At 48.6% G+C, this 25,775-nt stretch overlaps 2 protein-coding genes across 2 annotated transcripts in view; one reads left to right on the top strand and one right to left on the bottom strand.

The window, feature by feature from the left end:
• Nucleotides 1-25,775, bottom strand: part of LOC135059863 (V-type proton ATPase subunit S1-like protein) — a 237,895-nt gene that overhangs the window by 169,420 nt on the left and 42,700 nt on the right. The window lies entirely within an intron of this gene.
• On the top strand, nt 8,408-17,547 carry RPS23 (ribosomal protein S23). Its single transcript, XM_063963942.1, has 4 exons — nt 8,408-8,515; nt 10,638-10,797; nt 11,279-11,399; nt 17,355-17,547. The coding sequence occupies exons 1-4, from the start codon at nt 8,512-8,514 to the stop codon at nt 17,499-17,501; spliced, it is 432 nt and encodes a 143-aa protein (XP_063820012.1). The 5' UTR covers nt 8,408-8,511; the 3' UTR covers nt 17,502-17,547.

Here is a 25,775-nt window from a genome sequence, read left to right as displayed (position 1 = left end):
TCTGTGATATGCAAAACATCTTTTATTGCAATAATCATATAATGAATACTTTTGGCCACCCTTGGGTGTAACCTCGCATCATCGTAGTCGACACTGGAGTCAGAATCTCAATCCGTGTCGGTATCAGTGTCTGCTACTTGGGACAGGGGACGTTTCTGAGACCCTGAAGGGCCCTGTGACACATGTGTCTATCCCTGGACTCTGCTTTGTCCAATCTCTGATGTAATAAAGACACATTTGCATTTAAAACATTCAACATATCCAACCAATCAGGTGTCTGCGTTTCCGACGGAGACACCACAATCATCTGCTCTACCTCTTGCTTAGATGAGCCTTCCGCTTCAGACATGCCGACACACAGGTACCGACACCCCCACACACTCAGGGATATGGAGACAGTCCCCCAATTAGGCCCTTTGAAGAGACAGAGAGAGAGTATGCCAGCACACACCCAGCGCCATCGGACACTGGAATAAAATCCCAGTCGGTACAGCGCTTTTATATATATATATACTCACTGCGCCAAATAAATGTGCCCCCCCCCCTCTTTTTTTGCCCTCTGTACTTGTGTTCAGCAGGGGAGAGTCCTGTGGAGAAAATGGCAGCGTGCTGTGGAGAAAATGGCGCTGGTTAGTGCTGTGGGATCAAGCTCCGCCCCCTCAACGGCGGGCTTCGGTCCCGCTCAAATCTTTATACTGGCGGGGTTTCTGTAATATACTGCCTCTGCAGTATATATATATATCTATGCCAGTGTCCCTAGAGGTTTATAATTGCTGCCCAGGGCGCCCCCCCCCCTGCTCTCTGCACCCATACAGTGCCGCCAGCGTGTGTGTGTGAATGTGGGAGCAATGGCGCGCAGCGTTACCGCTGCACAGTACCTCATTGAAGATCTTAAGTCTTCTGCTGCCTTTGAAGTCTTCTTTCTTCTCATACTCACCCGGCTTCTATCTTCCGGCTCTGTGAGGAGGATGGCGGCGCGGCTCCGGGACGAACGGCGAGGGTGAGACCTGCGTTCCGACCCTCTTGAGCTAATGGTGTCCAGTAGCCTAAGAAGCAGAGCCTATCATTTAAGTAGGTCTGCTTCTCTCCCCTCAGTCCCACGATGCAGAGAGCCTATTGCCAGCAGGGCTCCCTGAAAATAAAAAACCTAACAAAAGTCTTTTTCAGAGAAACTCAGTAGAGCTCCCCTGCAGTGCATCCAGTCTACTCTGGGCACAGGATCTAACTGAGGTCTGGAGGGGCATAGAGGGAGGAGCCAGTGCACACCCATCTAAAGTCTTTAGAGTGCCCATGTCTCCTGCGGAGCCCGTCTATACCCCATGGTCCTTACGGAGTCCCCAGCATCCTCTAGGACGTAAGAGAAAGAAGGGAAGGAGAAGCACATTAGGGAAGAGGGCCCTGCTTGTGAGAGTTTACATTTTAAAGGGCAGACAGACAGGGATGACACAGATAGCTTAGACAGCTGGATGGCATTGATGTAGAAGTGGGTCTTGAAAGCACGTCTGAAGTTTTGAAGAGAGGTGTTAGGTCTGACAGGGAGAGGTAGAGAGTTCCAGGGGTAGTGAGCAGCACAGGCAAAATCTTGGAGGCGGGAGCAGGAGGAAGTAAGACAGACTGTATAGGAGACAGGTGGGACACCTGGTGGGCAGATAGAAGGAAGTTACAGTAGTCCAGTCTAGAGATGACCAGTGAGTGGATGAGTGTATTACAGTAGTTCTCCACAGGGTGAGAAATGGTCTAGAAATATTTCTGAGATGGAAACGTATTGATAGTATAATACCCCTTTCAGACAGAGAAAAGAACCCGGTTATTTCCCGGCTCGTGAAGGGTCGACCCGGGATTTTTGTCTGTCTGAAAGGGTCAACACGGGACTGAGTTCCCGGGAATTCGACCCAGGAATTTACCTGGGTTTTTCCCGGCTCTTACACGGGTTGCCAGCTGTCTGAAAGGGTCCGACCCGGTATTTTAGAAACGGGTCGCGGCTGACAGCACTTATTGGCTGAGCTGGCTGGGCACTGGCGATTGGCTGAGCAGCAGGGTCTCTCTGATTGGCTGATCGGGCGTGGCACTGGCGCTGGTGTCTGAGGTCATCATTGTGCTGCAGGGGAGATGGAGGGAGACAGCATGGCGCATTGAAAGGAGGCAGAGATCTCTGTGTGCCATAAAAACAGTCCATTTTTTATGACACACAAGTCTATTGCAGGGCTGACACGGGTTCTGTCTGAAAGGGGTCGACTTGGGAATTTTCCGTTTTTTTTGTGCTGTGTGAAAGGGGGTAAGGGACTGTAACCCGGGTTTTTCCCGGGAACACAAACCTGTGAAAAATCCGGGATTTTGAGATTTTTCTGTCTGAAAGTGGTATTAAGAGTCTTGCGCATAGTGGGCCTGATTTGCACGTAATGCCAATGTTTACATAAAGTAGGTGAGCAATTGTTTGCAACTGCCCATGCATGAAAATGTATGAATAATTCAGTGCATGCATTACACATAGTGTAAGTACAAAGGTGCTGTTGCGATTGGGAATTGGGTATCAGAAATTTGTCTGAAAAGTGATGAGCGTTCCTTGGTGATGACTGGGAGGTGGTTAGAGGTAAACACAAAAATTGACGATTTCATGGGTGTGTAATAGGAGTCTCATGGGGGTGTAATGGGAGTGTTGTGGGTGTGTAATGGGAGTCTCATGGGCGTGTTAATGCAAGCGGCTGTGTTCACAGATGCACAGACGCAGGCATAGAAGACCGTTATCAGACGGAGACACTGCACCTGACATTGGACGGGTACAAATGTTAATGGTGCGAGTGATGGTGCGTCAATATGGCATCTAAAGAAAAACAGGTGGCGTTACAGCGTGCAGAGACACTGAAAGTGGGTGTCTCAGTGTTTGCACATTCAGATGTATGCAAGGACTGATACTCCCACTTTCAACACATTTGCATATACTCACAGCCAGGACTCTGGCAACAGATGCAAGAGCGAATGCAACTGCGTCCATTTCTGAATCAGGCACAGTGGCACCTCTAAGTACTTTGCTGGCATACATGCTTACTTCAAGATAGATGACAAATATTTGTTAGCCATCCCAATCATGGCATGCTTTAAGGCTATTGAGAGCTATGTTCAGCCAGAGAACATGTGGTATGTCTAATCCATGATGGTTGGGACAGCAATGTACAAGTCACCTGTACCCAGCATCTTGTACTTTATTTCATGTAGAATGTTTCTGTTAAAACTCATATCATATTATATTGTAGCTTTCTCTGGTTTAAAATCAAGTGTATTGCTTCTTGGCTAAATTAGTGTTAATGTTTTGTTTTACGTAATATATTTTATGTGCGCCGGCCCAAATCTTAGTTTTGTATCTCCTTCATGTTTTGGATCTGTATTGGTTTTGCCAAAACCGCCCTTGCAGGTTTTGGATCTGTCTTTTTTTGTAGAAAAAAATCATAAAAACAGCTAAAATCACAGAATTTGGGGGTGTTTTTGTTCCTACAGTATTATTAACTTCAATAACATTCATTTCCACTCATTGCCAGTCAGTTTTGACCATATCATAATATTGTTTTCATCCAGTGTTGGATCTTGCAGGTTTTGGAATCCATAAAAGGGAGCCGCAGCCGGTACTCGGCACAATTGTACTCCCTTTCTGCCACGATGTCTGTTACCCCTCCGTCGATCCCGCGCTGTCTTCTGAAGGAGGGACACGGAGCGCACAGCGCGCGCCTCTCCTGTGTCCCTTCTGCATCTCCGGCGGCCGTGGCGGGTCTATTAAAGGAAGTGCCGGTTCGTGATCAGAGGTCACGAATGGGTCAAACGCAGCCGCGGTAAGTCTTGGAATAGACACGGTCCCTGCTGAAGCAGGTCCCGTCTTAGAGGTAGAGGCCACGGATCCTCCGTGAGCATCTCTTGAAGTTCCGGGTACCAAGTTCTTCTTGGCCAATCCGGAGCCACTAGTATCGTTCTTACTCCCTTTTGCCGTATAATTCTCAGTACTTTTGGTATGAGAGGCAGAGGAGGGAACACATACACTGACTGGAACACCCACGGTGTTACCAGAGCGTCCACAGCTATTGCCTGAGGGTCTCTTGACCTGGCACAATACCTGTCCAGTTTTTTGTTGAGGCGGGACGCCATCATATCCACCATTGGTTTTTCCCAACGGTTCACAATCATGTGGAAAACTTCTGGATGAAGTCCCCACTCTCCCGGGTGTAGATCGTGTCTGCTGAGGAAGTCTGCTTCCCAGTTGTCCACTCCCGGAATGAATACTGCTGACAGTGCTATCACATGATCTTCCGCCCAGCGAAGAATCCTTGCAGCTTCTGCCATTGCTGTCCTGCTTCTTGTGCCGCCCTGTCTGTTTACGTGGGCGACTGCCGTGATGTTGTCCGACTGGATCAACACCGGCTGACCCTGAAGCAGGGGTTTTGCCAGACTTAGAGCATTGTAAATCGCTCTTAGCTCCAGTATATTTATGTGAAGAGACATCTCCAGGCTTGACCATACTCCCTGGAAGTTTCTTCCCTGTGTGACCGCTCCCCAGCCTCTCAGACTGGCATCCGTGGTCACCAGGACCCAGTCCTGTATGCCGAATCTGCGGCCCTCTAACAGATGAGCACTCTGCAACCACCACAGAAGAGACACCCTTGTCCGTGGCGATAAGGTTATCCGCTGATGCATCTGCAGATGTGATCCGGACCATTTGTCCAGCAGATCCCACTGAAAAGTTCGTGCGTGGAATCTGCCGAATGGAATCGCTTCGTAAGAAGCCACCATCTTTCCCAGGGCTCTTGTGCATTAATGCACAGACACTTTCCCTGGTTTTAGGAGGTTCCTGACAAGTTCAGATAACTCCCTGGCTTTCTCCTCCGGAAGAAACACCTTTTTCTGAACCGTGTCCAGAATCATTCCCAGGAACAGCAGACGTGTCGTCTGGGTCAACTGAGATTTTGGAAAATTCAGAATCCACCCGTGTTGTTGCAGCACTAGTCGGGTTAGTGCTACTCCGTCCTCCAGCTGTTCTCTGGACCTTGCCCTTATCAGGAGATCGTCCAAGTAAGGGATAATTAATACGCCTCTTCTTCGCAGAAGAATCATCATTTCGGCCATTACCTTGGTAAAGACCCGAGGTGCCGTGGACAATCCAAACGGCAGCGTCTGAAACTGATAATGACAGTTTTGCACCACGAACCTGAGGTACCCTTGATGTGAAGGGCAAATTGGGACATGCAGGTAAGCATCCTTTATGTCCAGGGACACCATAAAGTCCCCTTCTTCCAGATTCGCTATCACTGCTCTGAGTGACTCCATCTTGAACTTGAATTTTTGTATGTACAGGTTCAAAGATTTCAGATTTAGAATAGGTCTTACCGAGTCGTCCGGCTTCGGTACCACAAATAGCGTGGAGTAATACCTCTTTCCCTGTTGTAGGAGGGGTACCTTGACTATCACCTGCTGAGAAAACAGCTTGTGAATGGCTTCCAATACCGTCGCCCTGTCTGAGGGAGACGTTGGCAAAGCAGACTTTAGGAACCTGCGAGGGGGAGACTTCTCGAATTCCAACCTGTAACCCTGAGATACTACCTGCAGGATCCAGGGGTCCACCTGTGAGCAAGCCCACTGTGCGCTGAAATTCTTGAGTCGACCCCCCACCGCTCCTGAGTCCGCTTGTAAGGCCCCAGCGTCATGCTGAGGGCTTTGCAGAACCCTGAGAGGGCTTCTGTTCCTGGGCAGGGGCTGCTTGCTGCCCTCTCTTACCCCTTCCTCTGCCCCGAGGCAGATATGACTGTCCTTTTGTCCGCTTGTTCTTATAGGACCGAAAGGACTGCGGCTGAAAAGACGGTGTCTTTTTCTGTTGGGAGGGGGTCTGAGGTAAAAAGGTGGATTTTCCGGCAGTTGCCGTGGCCACCAGATTCGATAGACCGACGCCAAATAATTCCTCCCCTTTATACGGCAATACTTCCATATGTCGTTTGGAATCCGCATCACCTGACCACTGTCGCGTCCATAAACTCCTTCTGGCAGATATGGACATCGCATTTACTCTCGATGCCAGAGTGCAAATATCTCTCTGAGCATCTCGCATATAAAGGAAAGCATCCTTTAATTGCTCTATAGTCAATAAAATACTGTCCCTATCCAGGGTATCAATATTTTCAGTCAGGAAATCCAACCAGACGACCCCAGTACTGCACATCCAGGCTGAGGCGATGGCTGGTCGCAGTATAACACCAGTATGTGTGTATATACTTTTTAGGGTAGTTTCCAGTCTCCTATCAGCTGGATCCCTGAGGGCGGCCGTATCAGGAGACGGTAACGCCACTTGTTTTGATAAGCGTGTGAGCGCCTTATCCACCCTAGGGGGTGTTTCCCAGCGCGCCCTAACCTCTGGCGGGAAAGGGTATAATGCTAATAACTTTTTTGAAATTAGCACTTTTCTATCTGGGTTAACCCACGCTTCATCACATACATCATTTAATTCCTCTGATTCAGGAAAAACTACAGGTAGTTTTTTCACCCCCCACATAATACCCCTTTTTGTGGTACTTGCAGTATCAGAGATATGCAAAGCCTCCTTCATTGCCGTGATCATATAACGTGTGGCCCTACTTGAAAATATGTTTGTTTCATCACCGTCGACACTAGATTCAGTGTCTGTGTCTGTGTCGACCGACTGAGGTAAAGGGCGCTTTACAGCCCCTGACGGTGTCTGAGACGCCTGGGCAGGTACTAACTGGTTTGCCGGCCGTCTCATGTCGTCAACTGATTTTTGTAATGTGCTGACATTATCACGTAATTCCATAAACAAAGCCATCCATTCCGGTGTCGACTCCCTGGGGGGTGACATCACCATTATCGGCAATTGCTCTGCCTCCACACCAACATCGTCCTCATACATGTCGACACACACGTACCGACACACAGCAGACACACAGGGAATGCTCTTATCGAAGACAGGACCCCACTAGCCCTTTGGGGAGACAGAGGGAGAGTTTGCCAGCACACACCCAAGCGCTATAATATATATGGGAACAACCTTATATAAGTGTTGTTCCTTATAGCAGCTTAAATATATCAAAATATCGCCAAAAAATGCCCCCCCTCTCTGTTTTACCCTGTTTCTGTAGTGCAGTGCAGGGGAGAGTCCTGGGAGCCTTCCTCACAGCGGAGCTGAGCAGGAAAATGGCGCTGTGTGCTGAGGAGAATAAGCCCCGCCCTCTATTTCGGCGGGCTTTTCTCCCGGAGTTTTAGATATCTGGCATGGGTTAAATACATACATATAGCCTCAATGGCTATATGTGATGTATTCTTTTGCCATAAAGGTATTAAATATTGCTGCCCAGGGCGCCCCCAGCAGCGCCCTGCACCCTCCGTGACCGCTTGGTGTGAAGTGTGTGACAACAATGGCGCACAGCTGCAGTGCTGTGCGCTACCTTCATGAAGACTGAAGAGCCTTCTGCCGCCTGTTTCCGGACCTTCAATCTTCAGCATCTGTAAGGGGGGTCGGCGGCGCGGCTCCGGGACGAACCCCAGGGTGAGACCTGTGTTCCGACTCCCTCTGGAGCTAATGGTGTCCAGTAGCCTAAGAATCCAATCCATCCTGCACGCAAGTGAGTTGAAATTCTCTCAACTAAGTCCCTCGATGCAGTGAGCCTGTTGCCAGCAGGACTCACTGAAAATAAAAAACCTAAAAACTTTTTCTAAGCAGCTCTTTAGGAGAGCCACCTAGATTGCACCCTGCTCGGACGGGCACAAAAACCTAACTGAGGCTTGGAGGAGGGTCATAGGGGGAGGAGCCAGTACACACCACCTAATCCTAAAGCTTTATTTTTGTGCCCTGTCTCCTGCGGAGCCGCTATTCCCCATGGTCCTGACGGAGTCCCCAGCATCCACTTAGGACGTTAGAGAAAGGCCACGCCCCCTTTACACGCGGCCACGCCCCTTTTTCGGATTTTTGCCGATTTTTCTGTGTAAAATGTTGGAGGGTATGCCATGTCAATGTCGACAAATAGTGGTCGACCTAATGACTGTCGACCATTCATACCGGAACCCTATTGACTGCCCAATTAAAACCCGTACATCTATTATACCACAGTCCAAGTGTAGCACAATAGCAACAGCTGAGTGGATTAGTAGTACTAAACCTGTAGGCGGGTCTAGGCAGCCATAGTGTAGGCAGCCAGTTTTAGGCCCCTCCAGAGTCAGGCGACAGGCATGACGGGAGTTGTAGTTCTCTATGTGAGAACTACAGGCAGCTATTTGCCAGCGATTTGCAAACGCGTTTGTAATATTTTACCCAGGAAATAGCCGGTAGCTGTCCTGCTGCACCAATACCTTTCCCAGGCTGCATATTCCCAGCGCTGCGTCCTCCTGCCGGAGCTATAAGCCGTGTGGGCGACACTCTGCATCAGGCGTATGTGAGGGTAGCCTAGTGAGGGTCCTGGCAGCAGCAGGAGGATCTCGCGGTAGCTGCTGGGGATCGCTCTTTCCGCAGTCGGCCCTGGGACAGGCAGGATGGGTGAGTGCGGCTCCTCTGCGGGCGGCGGCTGGCGGGCTGGGGTATAGCGGCTGGGAGCGGGTTACATCTTGCGGCGGTGACCTCCGCTCCCGCCGGCAGCAGCACCGAGCATCATCCGGATCTAGGGCCGGAGCGTGCGGACGGATGCCGCTACACCATGCGGCCAGGCATGGCGGCGTGTCTGGCCCGGCTCCCCCGTATGCGCTGTACGGGGCTACCGGCGCCACAGCTCAGCCTGTCCCTATCTGTGCTGCTCCTGCGGGGGATGTGACGGTACTGAGCCCTGTGGGCTGCTGATGGGTGTGAGGGAGCAGTGAACGGCCTGTGTATGCATCACACTGCTGGAGCAGATAGCACTGGCAGAGTATCCCCATATCACACATTGACTCGGTCACCTTACCCCCAGGGTGCACACTGACGGCCCATCTGCACACCAGACATTTCCAAATACATTTGTAATTAGTAAATTTTCTATTGGATACCATGTTTTCATACACACATACTGTATATATTGCTATGAGGAAGGGCTTATACATAAAGATAATGAATTGTACATGTGTATTTCTCACATTACAACTTATAAAAATTTATTGACTTGACACTAGTTATCAGGGTCCCCCAGTGACACGGGGGGGGGGGGTACAGATACCTAGAACACTATCCCCGGGGGTGGGGCGTACAGATATTGGTACAGTATTGTGTTCTGCAATGGCACCATTTTCTGCTGGCATAGCAAGTTTTTGTTCTTGCTCTTTAAAAGGTGCAATATTGGTGCTACTGCGGTAATGTCATGGTAATTCCTGGTGGCACGTCATGCCAACTTGAAATCCCCTGCAACCACCCGTGTCTTGCTCATGTATCCTTGGGGACAATTGCTACTTAATATACTGATGTTTAAATTTAACATTTTTGAATTGGACTCTCCCTGCCAAGGTTGTTTTATATTGACTGATCCTTATGGTGCCCATACACTTATGAGATAATCGATGCTATCCTGTGATTTTGACCTCTTCTGTGAGAAATTGAAGGATTGTATGCACATTTTAGGTACCTTGAGATGCGTCTCAAGATATTATTTGCTGCTTTTAATATCTCTTGCATCGCAGTGCGATCACGTGGTTTTAAAACCACATGAGATATATCGCGCAATGGTGACGTGCTGATCACGTGATTACCATGCGATCTATTGCCTGATCGCATGGTAATAACTCTGGCAGTTCAGGTGTGCCTTGCGATGTTGCGGGGCATCGCACAAGTGTATGGGCAGCATTAGTTTTACCTCATTCTCCTTATACACAGTCAAAATCCCGGGTTATTGTCGGGTCTCAGTGTAAATGGCTCCAAAAAAAATAACCCGAGTGCTGTGACCCAGGTATGACCTGTGTTGAGGGGCAGTGTAAACAGGTGACCCAGTACCTATTTACAGCAATGGGTAGAGCTCATACCTCCCAACCCGGCAGGCAGTCGGGGTGTTGGGGGCCACAGCGCACAGTCTCCGCTGCAGTGTCTGTGTAAAGAATGAATGGATGCTGCGCTCATGAGTGTGATGTCCATTCACTGCCCAGATGGAGGCTGGGGGCAGCCCAGCAGCTGCCATAGCGCTGGCCTTGCCCCTAGCGTGAATAAGGGGTGTCCTGATCAGTGGGTTTCCTGGCACTTGGGGATGTCATCTCCAAGTGCTGGCCTTTAAAGACACTGCACCCATGTGCAGTGTGAATGGTTCCAACCTGGGAATATCTTGGGTCGGCACTGCAGTGTAAACGATAAATCCCGGGTCAGATCTGGGGTTTTGGTGTGAAGAGTGTAATCTTTGTATTTTAATGGCATGTTGTCCATTTTATGATGGGTTCAATCTTTCTATATAGGATTATTGCCAGTGTGACCATTTTTATTTTTGTGTTGAGGTAAATTGCCTTACTATCTTAGTGTTAAGGCATGCTGGTATCCGTTCAGGGTGTGCTAACGAGGTGTTCATCAAATGAATGTATATTTGTAAATGGGATATATGGAGGAATTATAGATAGGTTTTTAATGGCAGATTAGTGAGGCTTGCCTGCAGTTCTGCCATTTTCTTTTATTAAAGCTTAATTTGTGCATCACTGACTTTGACTTTCTTTGACAGGCAAGTGCCGTGGTCTTCGTACAGCCAGAAAGCTCCGCAACCACCGACGTGAGCAGAAGTGGCATGACAAGCAATACAAGAAGGCCCATTTAGGGACTGCCCTCAAGGCTAACCCTTTTGGAGGTGCTTCCCACGCCAAAGGAATTGTCCTGGAAAAAGTGTAAGTTTCTCAATCTTATACTAGGTAATATATTTGGATTGCTGCAATTGCTCTGGCGAAGCTTTTGCTCTAAAGCTTTATAGTATCATAGTTTAAAATGTTTTTCTGATGCAACTTGTTTAGGTTTTCTTAAATATAAGTTCAGTAAAGTGAGTTATAATATAGGGAAATGATTTCACAAAGTTAAATAATAAAAAATGGAGTTTAGAGTTTGCATTGGTAACTGAATATAAAAAAAAATAGTGAAATCTTTTAGCAGCTAAATCCATGCAAAACCAGATAGCATGCACTGTGGCTAACTTCAAAGCAGTCTGTAATGAGCTGGTGAACAGTTGATTGTGTCTGACAAGCAAAGCAGTCTAGTCCTAGCTTAAATGTGATGGTAATCCTATGTACTCCCATTTAATGTATTGTGTATCTTAGACTTCATCTATTTTTTTTTTTTTTTTTTTTTATTCTGACATCTTCATTGTTATTTCAGCGGTGTTGAGGCTAAACAGCCAAACTCTGCCATCAGGAAATGTGTCCGAGTGCAGCTGATCAAGAACGGCAAGAAAATCACAGCTTTCGTACCAAATGACGGTTGCCTGAATTTTATTGAGGTAACTGCATGGAGTACTATGACCTGTAAAATTAATATTACCTGCCCCAAAACTGGTGTTGGCTTTACTTTAGTTGTGCGCACGTATTAGTAGTTCTTATAGCAGACTGTGCTCACATACTGAACACCATTGAGGAGTGTACTGTTCCTGTGTGACCGCAAATGGTATAATAATATTATTCTCCAAGTATCTTTCTGGGTATTTTAACTGTCCCAATTGGCAATGTCTCTATTTTAATGTTAATTTCTCTATCGTCCTAGTGGATGCTGGGGTTCCTGAAAGGACCATGGGGAATAGCGGCTCCGCAGGAGACAGGGCACAAAAAGTAAAGCTTTAGGATCAGGTGGTGTGCACTGGCTCCTCCCCCTATGACCCTCCTCCAAGCCTCAGTTAGATTTTTGTGCCCGGCCGAGAAGGGTGCAATCTAGGTGGCTCTCCTAAAGAGCTGCTTAGAAAAGTTTAGCTTAGGTTTTTTATTTTACAGTGAGTCCTGCTGGCAACAGGATCACTGCAACGAGGGACTTAGGGGAGAAGAAGTGAACTCACCTGCGTGCAGGATGGATTGGCTTCTTTGGCTACTGGACATTAGCTCCAGAGGGACGATCACAGGTACAGCCTGGATGGTCACCGGAGCCTCGCCGCCGGCCCCCTTGCAGATGCTGAAACGAGAAGAGGTCCAGAATCGGCGGCAGAAGACTCCTCAGTCTTCTTAAGGTAGCGCACAGCACTGCAGCTGTGCGCCATTTCCTCTCAGCACACTTCACACGGCAGTCACTGAGGGTGCAGGGCGCTGGGAGGGGGGCGCCCTGGGAGGCAAATGAAAACCTTTTTTGGCTAAAAATACCTCACATATAGCCTCCGGGGGCTATATGGAGATATTTAACCCCTGCCAGAATCCATTAAAGAGCGGGAGACGAGCCCGCCGAAAAAGGGGCGGGGCCTATCTCCTCAGCACACAGCGCCATTTTCCCTCACAGAAAGGCTGGAGGGAAGGCTCCCAGGCTCTCCCCTGCACTGCACTACAGAAACAGGGTTAAAACAGAGAGGGGGGGGCACTAATTTGGCGTTAGAAATATATAAAAGATGCTATAAGGGAAAACACTTATATAAGGTTGTCCCTATATAACTATAGCGTTTTTGGTGTGTGCTGGCAAACTCTCCCTCTGTCTCTCCAAAGGGCTAGTGGGTCCTGTCCTCTATCAGAGCATTCCCTGTGTGTGTGCTGTGTGTCGGTACGTGTGTGTCGACATGTATGAGGACGATGTTGGTGAGGAGGCGGAGCAATTGCCTGTAATGGTGATGTCACTCTCTAGGGAGTCGACACCGGAATGGATGGCTTATTTAGGGAATTACGTGATAATGTCAACACGCTGCAAGGTCGGTTGACGACATGAGACGGCCGACAAACAATTAGTACCGGTCCAGACGTCTCAGAAACACCGTCAGGGGTTTTAAAACGCCCGTTTACTTTAGTCGGTCGACACAGACACGGACACTGAATCCAGTGTCGACGGTGAATAAACAAACGTTTTCCTTATTAGGGCCACACGTTAAGGGCAATGAAGGAGGTGTTACATATTTCTGATACTACAAGTACCACAAAAGAGGGTATTATGTGGGATGTGAAAAAACTACCGTAGTTTTTCCTGAATCAGATAAATTAAATGAAGTGTGTGATGATGCGTGGGTTCCCCCCGATAGAAAATTATGGGCGGTATACCCTTTCCCGCCAGAAGTTAGGCCGCGTTGGGAAACACCCCTTAGGGTGGATAAGGCGCTCACACGCTTATCAAAACAAGTGGCGGTACCGTCTATAGATAGGGCCGTCCTCAAGGAGCCAGCTGACAGGAGGCTGGAAAATATCATAAAAAGTATATACACACATACTGGTGTTATACTGCGACCAGCGATCGCCTCAGCCTGGATGTGCAGAGCTGGGGTGGCTTGGTCAGATTCCCTGACTAAAAATATTGATACCCTTGACAGGGACAGTATTTTATTGACTATAGAGCATTTAAAGGATGCATTTTCTATATATGCGAGATGCACAGAGGGATATTTGCACTCTGGCATCAAGAGTAAGTGCGATGTCCATATCTGCCAGAAGATGTTTATGGACACGACAGTGGTCAGGTGATGCAGATTCCAAACGGCACAAAGGTGTATTGCCGTATAAAGGAAGAGGAGTTATTTGGGGTCGGTCCATCGGACCTGGTGGCCACGGCAACTGCTGGAAAATCCACCGTTTTTACCCTAAGTCACATCTCTGCAGAAAAAGACACCGTCTTTTCAGCCTCAGTCCTTTCGTCCCTATAAGAGTCATATCTGCCCAGGGATAGAGGAAAGGGAAGAAGACTGCAGCAGGCAGCCCATTCCCAGGAACAGAAGCGTTCCACCGCTTCTGCCAAGCTCTCAGCATGACGCTGGGACCGTACAGGACCCCTGGATCCTACATGTAGTATCCCAGGGGTACAGATTGGAATGTCGAGACGTTTCCCCTTCGCAGGCTCCTGAAGTCTGGTTTACCAAGGTCTCCCTCCGACAAGGAGGCAGTATGGGAAACAATTCACAAGCTGTATTCCCAGCAGGTGATAATCAAATTACCCCTCCTACAACAAGAAAAGGGGTATTATTCCACATTATATTGTGGTACTGAAGCCAGAAGGCTAGGTGAGACCTATTCTAAATCTAAAAAAATTTGAACACTTACAAAGGTTCAAATCAAGATGGAGTCACTCAGAGCAGTGATAACGAACCAGGAAGAAGGGGACTATATAGTGTCCCGAGACATCAGGGATGCTTACCTCCATGTCCAAAATTTGCCCTTCTCACTAAGGGTACCTCAGGTTCGTGGTACAGAACTGTCACTATCAGTTTCAGACGCTGCCGTTTGGATTGTCCACGGCACCCCGGGTCTTTACCAAGGTAATGGCCGAAATGATGATTCTTCTTCGAAGAAAAGGCGTCTTAATTATCCCTTACTTGGACGATCTCCTGATAAGGACAAAGTCCAGGGAACAGTTGGAGGTCGGAGTAGCACTATCTGGGATACTGCTACAACAGCACGGGTGGATTCTAAATATTCCAAAATCGCAGCTGATCCCGACGACAAGTCTGCTGTGCCTAGGGATGATTCTGGACACAGTCCAGAAAAAGGTGTTTCTCCCGGAAGAGAAAGCCAGGGAGTTATCCGAGCTAGTCAGGAACCTCCTAAAATCAGTGCATCATTGCACAAGGGTCCTGGTAAAGATGGTGACTTCCTACGAAGCAATTCCATTCGGCAGATTTCACGCAAGAATTTTTCAGTGGGATCTGCTGGACAAATGGTCCGGATCGCATCTTCAGATGCATCAGCGGATAACCCTATATCCAAGGACAAGGGTGTCTCTCCTGTGGTGGTTACAGAGTGCTCATCTTCTAGAGGGCCGCAGATTCGGCATTCAGGATTGGATGCTGGTGACCACGGAGGCCAGCCCGAGAGGCTAGGGAGCAGTCACACAAGGAAAAAATTTCCAGGGAGTGTGATCAAGTCTGGAGACTTTTCTCCACATAAATATACTGGAGCTAAGGGTTAATTTATAATACTCTAAGCTTAGCAAGACCTCTGCTTCAAGGTCAGCCGGTATTGATCCAGTGGGAAAAACATCACGGCAGTCGCCCACGTAAATAGACAGGGCGGCACAAGAAGCAGGAGGGCAATGGCAAAAACTGCAAGGACTTTTCGCTGGGCGGAAAATCATGTGATAGCACTGTCAGCAGTGTTTCATTCCGGGAATGGAAACTGGGAAGCAGACTTCCTCAGCAGGCACGACCTCCACCCGGCAGAGTGGAAACTTCATCGGGAAGTTTTCCACATGATTGTAAACCGTTGGGAAATACCAAAGGTGGACATGATGGCGTCCCGTCTGAACAAAAAACGGGACAGGTATTGCGCCAGGTTAAGAGACCCTCAGGCAATAGCTGTGGACGTTCTGGTAACACCATGGATGTACCAGTCGGTGTATGTGTTCCATCCTCTGCTTCTCATACCTAAGGTACTGAGACTTATAAGACGTAGAGGAGTAAGAACTATACTCATGGCTCCGGATTGGCCAAGAAGGACTTGGTACCCGGAACTTCAAGAGATGCTCACAGAGGACTTATGGCCTCTGCCGCTAAGAAGGGACTTGTTTCAGCAAGTACCATGTCTGTTCCAAGACTTACCGCAGCTGCGTTTGACGGCATGGCGGTGGAACGCCGGATCCTAAGGGAAAAAGGCATTCCGGAAGAGGTCATTCCTACCCTGGTCAAAGCCAGAAAGGAGGTGACCGCACAACATTATCACCACATGTGGCAAAAATATGTTGCGTGGTGTGAGGCCAGAAAGGCCCCACGAAGAAATTTCAACTCGGTCGATTCCTGCATTTCCTGCAAACAGGAGTGTCTATGGGCCTCAAATTGGGGTCCATTAAGGTTCAAATTTCGGCCCTGTCGATTTTCTTCCAGAAAGAAGTGGCTTCAGTTCCTGAAGTCCAGAAGTTTGTCAAGGGAGTATTGCATATACAACCCCCTTTTGTGCCTCCAGTGGCACTGTGGGATCTCAACGTAGTTCTGGGATTCCTCAAATCACATTGGTTTAAAACCAGTCAAATCTGTGGATTTGAAGCATCTCACATGAAAAGTGACCATGCTCTTGGCCCTGGCCTGGACCAGGCGAGTGTCAAATTGGTGGTTTTTTTCTCAAAAAAGCCCATATCTGGTTGTCCATTTGGACAGGGCAGAGCTGCGGACTCGTCCCCAGTTCTCTCCCTAAGGTGGTGTCAGTGTTTCACCTGAACCAGCTTATTTTGGTGCCTTGCGCCTACTAGGGACTTGGAGGACTCCAGGTTGCTAGATGTTGTCAGGGCCCTGTAAATATAGGTTCCAGGACGGCTGGAGTCAGGAAAACTGACTTGCTGTTATCCTGTATGCACCCAACAAACTGGGTGCTCTTGCTTCTAAGCAGACTATTGCTAGTTGGATGTGTAATACAATTCAGCTTGCACATTCTGTGGCAGGCCTGCCACAGCCAAAATATGTAAATGCCCATTCCACAAGGAAGGTGGGCTTATCTTGGGCGGCTGCCCGAGGGGTCTCGGCTTTACAACTTTGCCGAGCGGCTATTTAGTCAGGGGCAAACACGTTGGTAAAATCCTACAAATTTGATACCCTGGCTAAGGAGGACCTGGAGTTCTCTCATTCGGTGCTGCAGAGTCATCCGCACTCTCCCGCCCGTTTGGGAGCTTTGGTATTATCCCCATGGTCCTTTCAGGAACCCCAGCATCCACTAGGACGATAGAGAAAATAAGAATTTACTTACCGATAATTCTATTTCTCGGAGTCCGTAGTGGATGCTGGGCGCCCATCCCAAGTGCGGATTATCTGCAATACTTGTACATAGTTACAAAAATCGGGTTATTATTGTTGTGAGCCATCTTTTCAGAGGCTCCGCTGTTATCATACTGTTAACTGGGTTCAGATCACAGGTTGTACAGTGCGATTGGTGTGGCTGGTATGAGTCTTACCCGGGATTCAAAATCCTTCCTTATTGTGTACGCTCGTCCGGGCACAGTATCCTAACTGAGGCTTGGAGGAGGGTCATAGGGGGAGGAGCCAGTGCACACCACCTGATCCTAAAGCTTTACTTTTTGTGCCCTGTCTCCTGCGGAGCCGCTATTCCCCATGGTCCTTTCAGGAACCCCAGCATCCACTACGGACTCCGAGAAATAGAATTATCGGTAAGTAAATTCTTATTTTTGGTAATAGTTAATGTATTTGACAGAGGTCATTATTAATGAAAGCAACGCTGGTTCATGAAGACAGTTCAGAGCTAATTTGTGCCAGTGATGTCTAAGAATAATGTGAGGTAAATAGTAACTGCACACTATAACACCCCACCCACCATCTATCATCTTACATCTCTGCCTCTGTCTTCAGGAAAACGATGAAGTGTTGGTAGCTGGATTTGGTCGTGCTGGTCATGCCGTTGGTGATATTCCTGGTGTCCGATTCAAGGTGGTCAAAGTAGCCAATGTTTCCCTATTGGCCTTGTACAAAGGCAAGAAGGAGAGACCAAGATCATAGACATGTTAAACTATCTCTGTGTTTAATAAACGTCTTTCACAACTTCCGAGTTTTCAGTTTGCTTGTTTTCTTTAAAGGTGTATTGCATAAGAGCTTGTTTAATGCTTTGATTTTTAAGTTGTAGCCATGCAATTTAATGTGTGAAAGCAACAGACCCAGGTTGACTGTCCCAGATCTCTCACAACCAATTGACCAGGGTTATTCCTGAGTCATGCCTAAAAAAATTAATTCAATGTCTGGGACTGTAGCGCTTGAGGATGTCAATCTCCCAAGTGTCTACTGTAAGATAGAAGACCTGGGTCTGGTATGAAGGGTTGTGACCCGGGAATAACTCAGGATGTCTCCTATGTGTGAACAGGGGGAGGGGGGTATAAGAGCAGAGAACGCCAGCTTCAACCCGTGCTCAATGTCTGGGGTAAGAGATGGAGTTTATGGTGTACATTTACTAAAGCTTCTAAAACAGAATTGGTGATGTTGCCCATAGCAAGCAATCAGGTGCTGTCTATCATTTCTCTATTGCCATTTAGAAAATAAGCCAGCATCTGATTGGTTGCTATGGGCAACATCACCAGTTTTGTTTTATAAGCTTTAGTAAATTTACCCATAACTCTGAAAGTGTAATTGTTTATCGTAAAGGTCTAAAGCTGCGTATACACGTTGCGATATGGACTACATAGTCCATATCGCACAGAAATGTAGTGCGTATCGCTCAGTGTATAAAGCATGCGATGTCGATGCGTGGGATCGGCATCGCAAGAAAATAGTGTGTGCAGGCGGGGATGATACGGACTACATGCCTCCGGGCACAATAGTCCGTATTGGCCAAATGCCTGCATTGCACTGTGGGTCTGCAGCTTTACCAGTTGTAGTTATCGCTAGCTTTTCGGTTGAAGGTTACCAAACATAGGGATCAATTCAATTAAACATGAAGGGGGCAAGTTGCAATATTGCAGAAATGTTAGCAATGGCAGCTGAACTCTCCCACCCCACTCCTGGCCCAATTTCACCTGGACTTGTGGATTTGTGTGCGCGGCTGCATAGAGAGAAACATCTGACTGCGATGCCAGTGCATGTAATGGAGTTGACCTCCAGCCCTGGGCTGCAATATTAAGTACCTTGGCTGGGAGAAAAAAAACACATAATTTCTCTAACGTCCTAGTGGATGCTGGGGACTCCGAAAGGACCATGGGGAATAGCGGCTCCGCAGGAGACTGGGCACAAAAGTAAAAAGCTTTAGGACTACCTGGTGTGCACTGGCTCCTCCTCCAAGCCTCAGTTAGATTTTTGTGCCCGAACGAGACGGGTGCAGGCTAAGGGGCTCTCCTGAGCTGCTTAGTGTAAAAGTTTAAAGTAGGTTTTTTATTTTCAGTGAGACCTGCTGGCAACAGGCTCACTGCACCGAGGGACTAAGGGGAGAAGAAGCGAACTCACCTGCGTGCAGAGTGGATTGGGCTTCTTAGGCTACTGGACATTTGCTCCAGAGGGACGATCACAGGCCCAGCCATAGATGGGTCCCGGAGCCGCGCCGCCGGCCCCCTTACAGAGCCAGAAGAGTGAAGAGGTCCGGAAAATCGGCGGCAGAAGACGTCCTGTCTTCAATAAGGTAGCGCACAGCACCGCAGCTGTGCGCCATTGCTCTCAGCACACTTCACACTCCGGTCACTGAGGGTGCAGGGCGCTGGGGGGGGCGCCCTGAGACGCAATAAAAAACCTTGTTTTGGCAAAAAAATACATCACATATAGCTCCTGGGCTATATGGATGCATTTAACCCCTGCCAATTTTTCCATAAAAAAGCGGAAGAAAGGCTCCGCCCCCTTCTCGGCAGCCTATCTCCTCAGCACACTGGCGCCATATTTTTTCCTCACAGCTCCGTTGGAGGAAGGCTCCCTGACTCGCCCCTGCAGTCCTGCACTACAGAAACAGGGTAAAACAAGAGAGGGGGGGGGCACTAAATTGGCATATTAATATATACAGCAGCTATATTAGGGAAAAACACTTATATAAGGTTATCCCTGTGTATATATATATATATATATATATATATATATATATATATATATATATATATATATAGCGCTCTGGTGTGTGCTGGCAAACTCTCCCTCTGTCTCCCCAAAGGGCTAGTGGGGTCCTGTCCTCTATCAGAGCATTCCCTGTGTCTGTGCTGTGTGTCGGTACGCTGTGTTGACATGTATGAGGAGGAAAATGGTGTGGAGGCGGAGCAATTGCCTGTGTTAGTGATGTCACCCCCTAGGGAGTAGACACCTGACTGGATGGTCTTATGGAAAGAATTACGTGATAGTGTCGGCACTTTACAAAAGACTGACGACATGAGACAGCCGGCAAATCAGTTAATACCTGTACAGGCGTCTCAAACACCGTCAGGGGCTATAAAACGCCCGTTACCTCAGGTCGATACGGACACTGACTCCAGTGTCGACGGTGAGGAAACAAACGTATTTTCCAGTAGGGCCACACGTTACATGATCACGGCAATGAAGGAGGTTTTGAACATTTCTGATACAACAAGTACCACAAAAAAGGGTATTATGTGGGGTATGAAAAAACTACCCGTAGTTTTTCCTGAATCAGATGAATTAAATGAAGTGTGTGATGAAGCGTGGGTTTCCCCCGATAAAAAACTGCTAATTTCTAAAAAAATTATTGGCATTATACCCTTTCCCGCCAGAGGTTAGGGCGCGTTGGGAAACACCCCCTAGAGTGGATAAGGCGCTCACACGCTTATCAAAACAAGTGGCGTTACCGTCTCCTGATACGGCCGCCCTCAAGGAACCAGCTGATAGGAAGCTGGAAAATATCCTAAAAAGTATATACACATACTGGTATTATACTGCGACCAGCAATCGCCTCAGCCTGGATGTGCAGTGAGTTTCCCCCGATAAGAAACTGGTAATTTCTAAAAGGTTACTATGGCGTACCCTTTCCCGCCAGAGGATAGGTCACGTTGGGAGACATCCCCTAGGGTGGATAAAGCGCTCACACGTCTTTCAAAGAAGGTGGCACTACCGTCTCAGGACACGGCCGCCCTAGAGGAGCCTGCAGATAGAATGCATTATACTGAGACCAGCTATTGCTTCAGCAGGAATGTGCAGTGCTGCAGCTGCGTGGTCAGATTCTGTGTACCTTAAGACAGGGACACTATATTGCTAACCATAGAGCATATTAAAGACGCAGTCTTATACATGAGAGATGCACAGAGGGATAATTGCCGACTGGCATCTAAAATAAACGCAATGTCCATTTCTGCCAGGAACTCGGCAGTGGACAGGTGATGCTGATTCTAAAAGGCACATGGAAGTTTTGCCTTACAAGGGTGAGGAGTTGTTTGGGGATGGTCTCTCGGACCTCGTTTCCACAGCTACAGCTGGGAAATCAACATTTTGCCCCATGTTCCCTCACAGCCAAAGAAAGCACCGTATTATCAGGTACAGTCCTTTCGGCCCCAGAAAGGCAAGCGGGTTAAAGGCGTGTTCTTTCTGCCCAGAGGCAGAGGGAAAAAGCTGCAACATACAGCCAGTTCCCAGGAACAAAAGTCCTCCCCCGCTTCCTCTAAGTCCACCGCATGACGCTGGGGCTCCACAGGCGGAGCCAGGTACGGTGGGGGCCCGTCTCAAGAACTTCAGCGACCAGTGGGCTCGCTCACGGGTGGATCCCTGGATTCTACAAGTAGTATCTCAGGGGTACAAGCTGGAATTCGAGACGTCTCTCCCTCGCCGTTTCCTCAAATCTGCCTTGCCGACAGCTCCCCCGGACAGGGAGGCAGTGCTGGAGGCGATTCACAAGCTGTATTCTCAGCAGGTGATGATCAAGGTACCCCTCCTTCAACAAGGACGGGGTTACTATTCCACAATGTTTGTGGTACCGAAACCGGACGGTTCGGTGAGACCCATTTTAAATTTAAAATCCTTGAACACTTATATAAGAAGGTTCAAGATGAAATCACTCAGGGCTGTGATTGCGAGCCTGGACGAGGGCGATTCCATGGTAACGCTGGACATCAAGGATGCTTACCTGCATGTCCCCATTTACCCTCCTCACCAGAAGTACCTCAGATTTGTGGTACAGGACTGTCATTACCAATTCCAGACGTTGCCGTTTGGTCTGTCCACGGCACCGAGGGTATTTACCAAGGTAATGGCCGAAATGATGATACTCCTTCGGAGAAAGGGAGTTTTAATTATCCCGTACTTGGACGATCTCCTTTATAAAGGCGAGGTCCAGGGAACAGTTGTTGATCGGTGTAGCACTAGCTCGGGAAGTGCTACAACAGCACGGCTGGATCCTCAATATTCCAAAGTTGCAGCTGGTTCCTACAACGCGTCTACTGTTCCTGGGGATGGTTCTGGACACAGAACAGAAAAAAGTATTTCTCCCGGAGGAGAAGGCCAAGGAGTTGTCATCTCTAGTCAGAGACCTCCTAAAACCAAAACAGGTGTCGGTGCACCACTGCACGCGAGTCCTGGGAAAGATGGTGGCTTCTTACGAAGCAATTCCATTCGGAAGGTTCCATGCAAGGATCTTTCAGTGGGATCTGTTGGACAAGTGGTCCGGATCGCATCTTCAGATGCATCGGCTGATAACCCTGTCTCCAAGGACCAGGGTGTCGCTGTTGTGGTGGCTGCAGAGTGCTCATCTTCTAGAGGGCCGCAGATTCGGCATACAGGACTGTGTCCTGGTGACCACGGATTCCAGCCTTCGAGGTTGAGGGGCAGTCACACAGGGAAGAAACTTCCAGGGACTATGGACAAGTCAGGAGACTTCCCTACACATAAATATTCTGTAACTAAGGGCCATTTACAATGCCCTAAGTCAGGCAAGACCCCTGCTTCAACACCAGCCGGTGCTGATCCAGTCAGACAACATCACGGCAGTCGCCCATGTAAACCGACAGGGCGGCACAAGAAGCAGGATGGCAATGGCAGAAGCCACAAGGATTCTCCGATGGGCGGAAAATCATGTGTTAGCACTGTCAGCAGTGTTCATTCCCGGAGTGGACAACTGGGAAGCAGACTTTCTCAGCAGACACGACCTCCACCCGGGAGAGTGGGGACTTCATCCAGAAGTCTTCCAAATGATTGTACACCGGTGGGAAAGGCCACAGGTGGACATGATGGCGTCCAGCCTAAACAAAACGCTAAAAAGATATTGCGCCAGGTCAAGGGACCCTCAGGCGATAGCTGTGGACGCTCTGGTATCACCGTGAGTGTACCGGTCTGTGTATGTGTTCCCTCCTCTGTCTCTCATACCCAAGGTACTGAGACTAATAAGAAGGAGAGGAGTAAGAACTATACTCATTGTTCCGGATTGGCCAAGAAGAGCTTGGTACCCAGAACTTCAAGAAATGATCTCAGAGGACCCATGGCCTCTGCCGCTCAGACAGGACCTGCTGCAGTAGGGGCCCTGTCTGTTCCAAGATTTACCGCAGCTGCGTTTGACGGCATGGCGGTTGAACGCCGGATCCTGAAGGAAAAGGGCATTCCGGAGGAAGTTATCCCTACGCTTATTAAAGCTAGGAAAGAAGTGACCGCAAACCATTATCACCGCATATGGCGGAAATATGTTGCGTGGTGTGAGGCCAGGACGGCCCAACGGAGGAATTTTAGCTAGGTCGATTTCTGCACTTCCTACAGTCAGGGGTGACTATGGGCCTGAAATTGGGTTCCATTAAGGTCCAGATTTCGGCTCTATCGATTTTCTTCCAAAAAGAACTGGCTTCACTACCTGAAGTTCAGACTTTTGTTAAGGGAGTGCTGCATATTCAGCCCCCTTTTGTGCCTCCAGTGGCACCTTTAGATCTTAACGTTGTGTTGGATTTCCTGAACTCACACTGGTTTGAGCCACTTAAGACCGTGGAGCTAAAGTATCTCACATGGAAGGTGGTCATGCTGTTGGCCTTGGCTTCGGCCAGGCGTGTGTCAGAATTGGCGGCTTTGTCATGTAAAAGCCCATATCTGATCTTTCATATGGACAGGGCAGAGTTGAGGACTCGTCCCCAATTTCTCCCTAAGGTGGTATCAGCGTTTCATTTGAACCAGCCTATTGTTGTGCCTGCGGCTACTCGGGACTTGGAGGACTCCAGGTTACTTGATGTAGTCAGGGCTTTGAAAATCTATGTAGCCAGGACGGCTGGAGTCAGGAAAACTGACTCGCTGTTTACCCTGCATGCACCCAACAAACTGGGTGCTCCGGCTTCAAAGCAAACTATTGCGCGCTGGATCTGTAACACGATTCAGCAAGCTCATTCTGCGGCAGGGTTACCGCATCCTAAATCAGTAAAAGCCCATTCCACAAGGAAGGTGGGCTCTTCTTGGGCGGCTGCCCGAGGGGTCTCGGCTTTACAGCTTTGCCGAGCTGCTACTTGGTCGGGTTCAAACACATTTGCTAAGTTCTACAAGTTTGATACCCTGGCTGAGGGGGACCTTGCCTTTGCTCATTCGGTGCTGCAGAGTCATCCGCACTCTCCCGCCCGTTTGGGAGCTTTGGTATAATCCCCATGGTCCTTACGGAGTTCCCAGCATCCACTAGGACGTCAGAGAAAATAAGAATTTACTCACCGGTAATTCTTTTTCTCGTAGTCCGTAGTGGATGCTGGGCGCCCATCCCAAGTGCTGATTGTCTGCAATACTTCTATATAGTTATTGTTTAAAAAGGGTTATTGTTGAGCCATCTGTTGAGAGGCTCAGTTATTGTTCATACTGTTAACTGGGTATAGTATCACGAGTTATACGGTGTGGCTGGTATGAGTCTTACCCGGGATTCAAAATCCTTCCTTATTGTGTCAGCTCTTCCGGGCACAGTATCCTAACTGAGGTCTGGAGGAGGGTCATGGAGGGAGGAGCCAGTGCACACCAGGTAGTCCTAAAGCTTTCTTTAGTTGTGCCCAGTCTCCTGCGGAGCCGCTATTCCCCATGGTCCTTTACGGAGTCCCAGCATCCACTACGGACTACGAGAAATAGATTTACCGGTGAGTAAAATCTTATTTTTTCACATATGGGCTGCGGAGTTGGTAGATATGTACATCCCCCACAGGGCCCGTCAGGGTCTCAAAAGCGTCCCCTATCACAAATAGCAGACACTGATATGAATTCTGACTCCAGTGTCGACTATGATGAGGCAAGGTTACACCCTAAGGTGGCCAAAAGTATTAATTATATGATTATGGCAATGAAAGATGTTTTGCATATCACAGATGACCCCTCTGTCTTGGATGTAGTGAGGACTTTGAAGGTTTATGTGCAGAAGACGGCATGTCATCGGAAAAGTGACTGTCCTCTATGATCCCAAGAAAATTGGGTGTCCTGCTTCTAAGCAGTCGATTTCACGCTGGATCAGGTTCACTATCCAGCATGCTTATTCCACAGCAGGATTGCTGTGTCCAAAATCTGTAAAGGCCCACTCTACTCGTAAAGTGGGCTCTTCCTGGGCGGCTGCCCAGGTGTCTCGGCTGTATAACTTTGCCGAGCTGCTACTTTGTCTGGATCGATCACGTTTGCCAAGTTTTACAAGTTCGATACTTTGGCCTCTGATGACCTCAAGTTTGGTCAGGCAGTCTTGTAGGAGCCTCCGCGCTCTCCCTCCCGTACTGGGAGCTTTGGTACATCCCCATGGTACTAATATGGACCCCAGCATCCTCTAGGACGTAAGAGAAAATAGGATTTTAATTACCTAACGGTAAATCCTTTTCTCTAACGTCCTAAGTGGATGCTGGGGACTCCGTCAGGACCATGGGGGTTTAGCGGCTCCGCAGGAGACAGGGCACAATAATAAAAGCTTTAGGATCAGGTGGTGTGCACTGGCTCCTCCCCCCATGACCCTCCTCCAAGCCTCAGTTAGATCTTTGTGCCCGGCCGAGAAGGGTGCAATCTAGGTGGCTCTCCTGAGCTGCTTAGAATAAAAGTTTAAGTTAGGTTTTTTATTTTCAGTGAGTCCTGCTGGCAACAGGCTCACTGCTACGAGGGACTTAGGGGAGAGAAGTAAACTCACCTGCGTGCAGGATGGATTTGCTTCTTAGGCTACTGGACACCATTAGCTCCAGAGGGAGTCGGAACACAGGTCTCACCCTGGGGTTCGTCCCGGAGCCGTGCCGCCGACCCCCCTTGCAGATGCCGAAGTTGAAGAGGTCCAGAAACAGGCGGCAGAAGACTTTCAGTCTTCATAAGGTAGCGCACTGCAGCTGTGCGCCATTGTTGTCAGCACACTTCATACCAGCGGTCACTGAGGGTGCAGGGCGCTGGGGGGGGCGCCCTGGGCAG

The sequence above is a fragment of the Pseudophryne corroboree genome, chromosome 1 (assembly GCF_028390025.1).
Source record: "Pseudophryne corroboree isolate aPseCor3 chromosome 1, aPseCor3.hap2, whole genome shotgun sequence".
Lineage (NCBI taxonomy): Eukaryota > Metazoa > Chordata > Amphibia > Anura > Myobatrachidae > Pseudophryne > Pseudophryne corroboree.
This window is presented reverse-complemented; position numbering and strand designations above follow the sequence as displayed.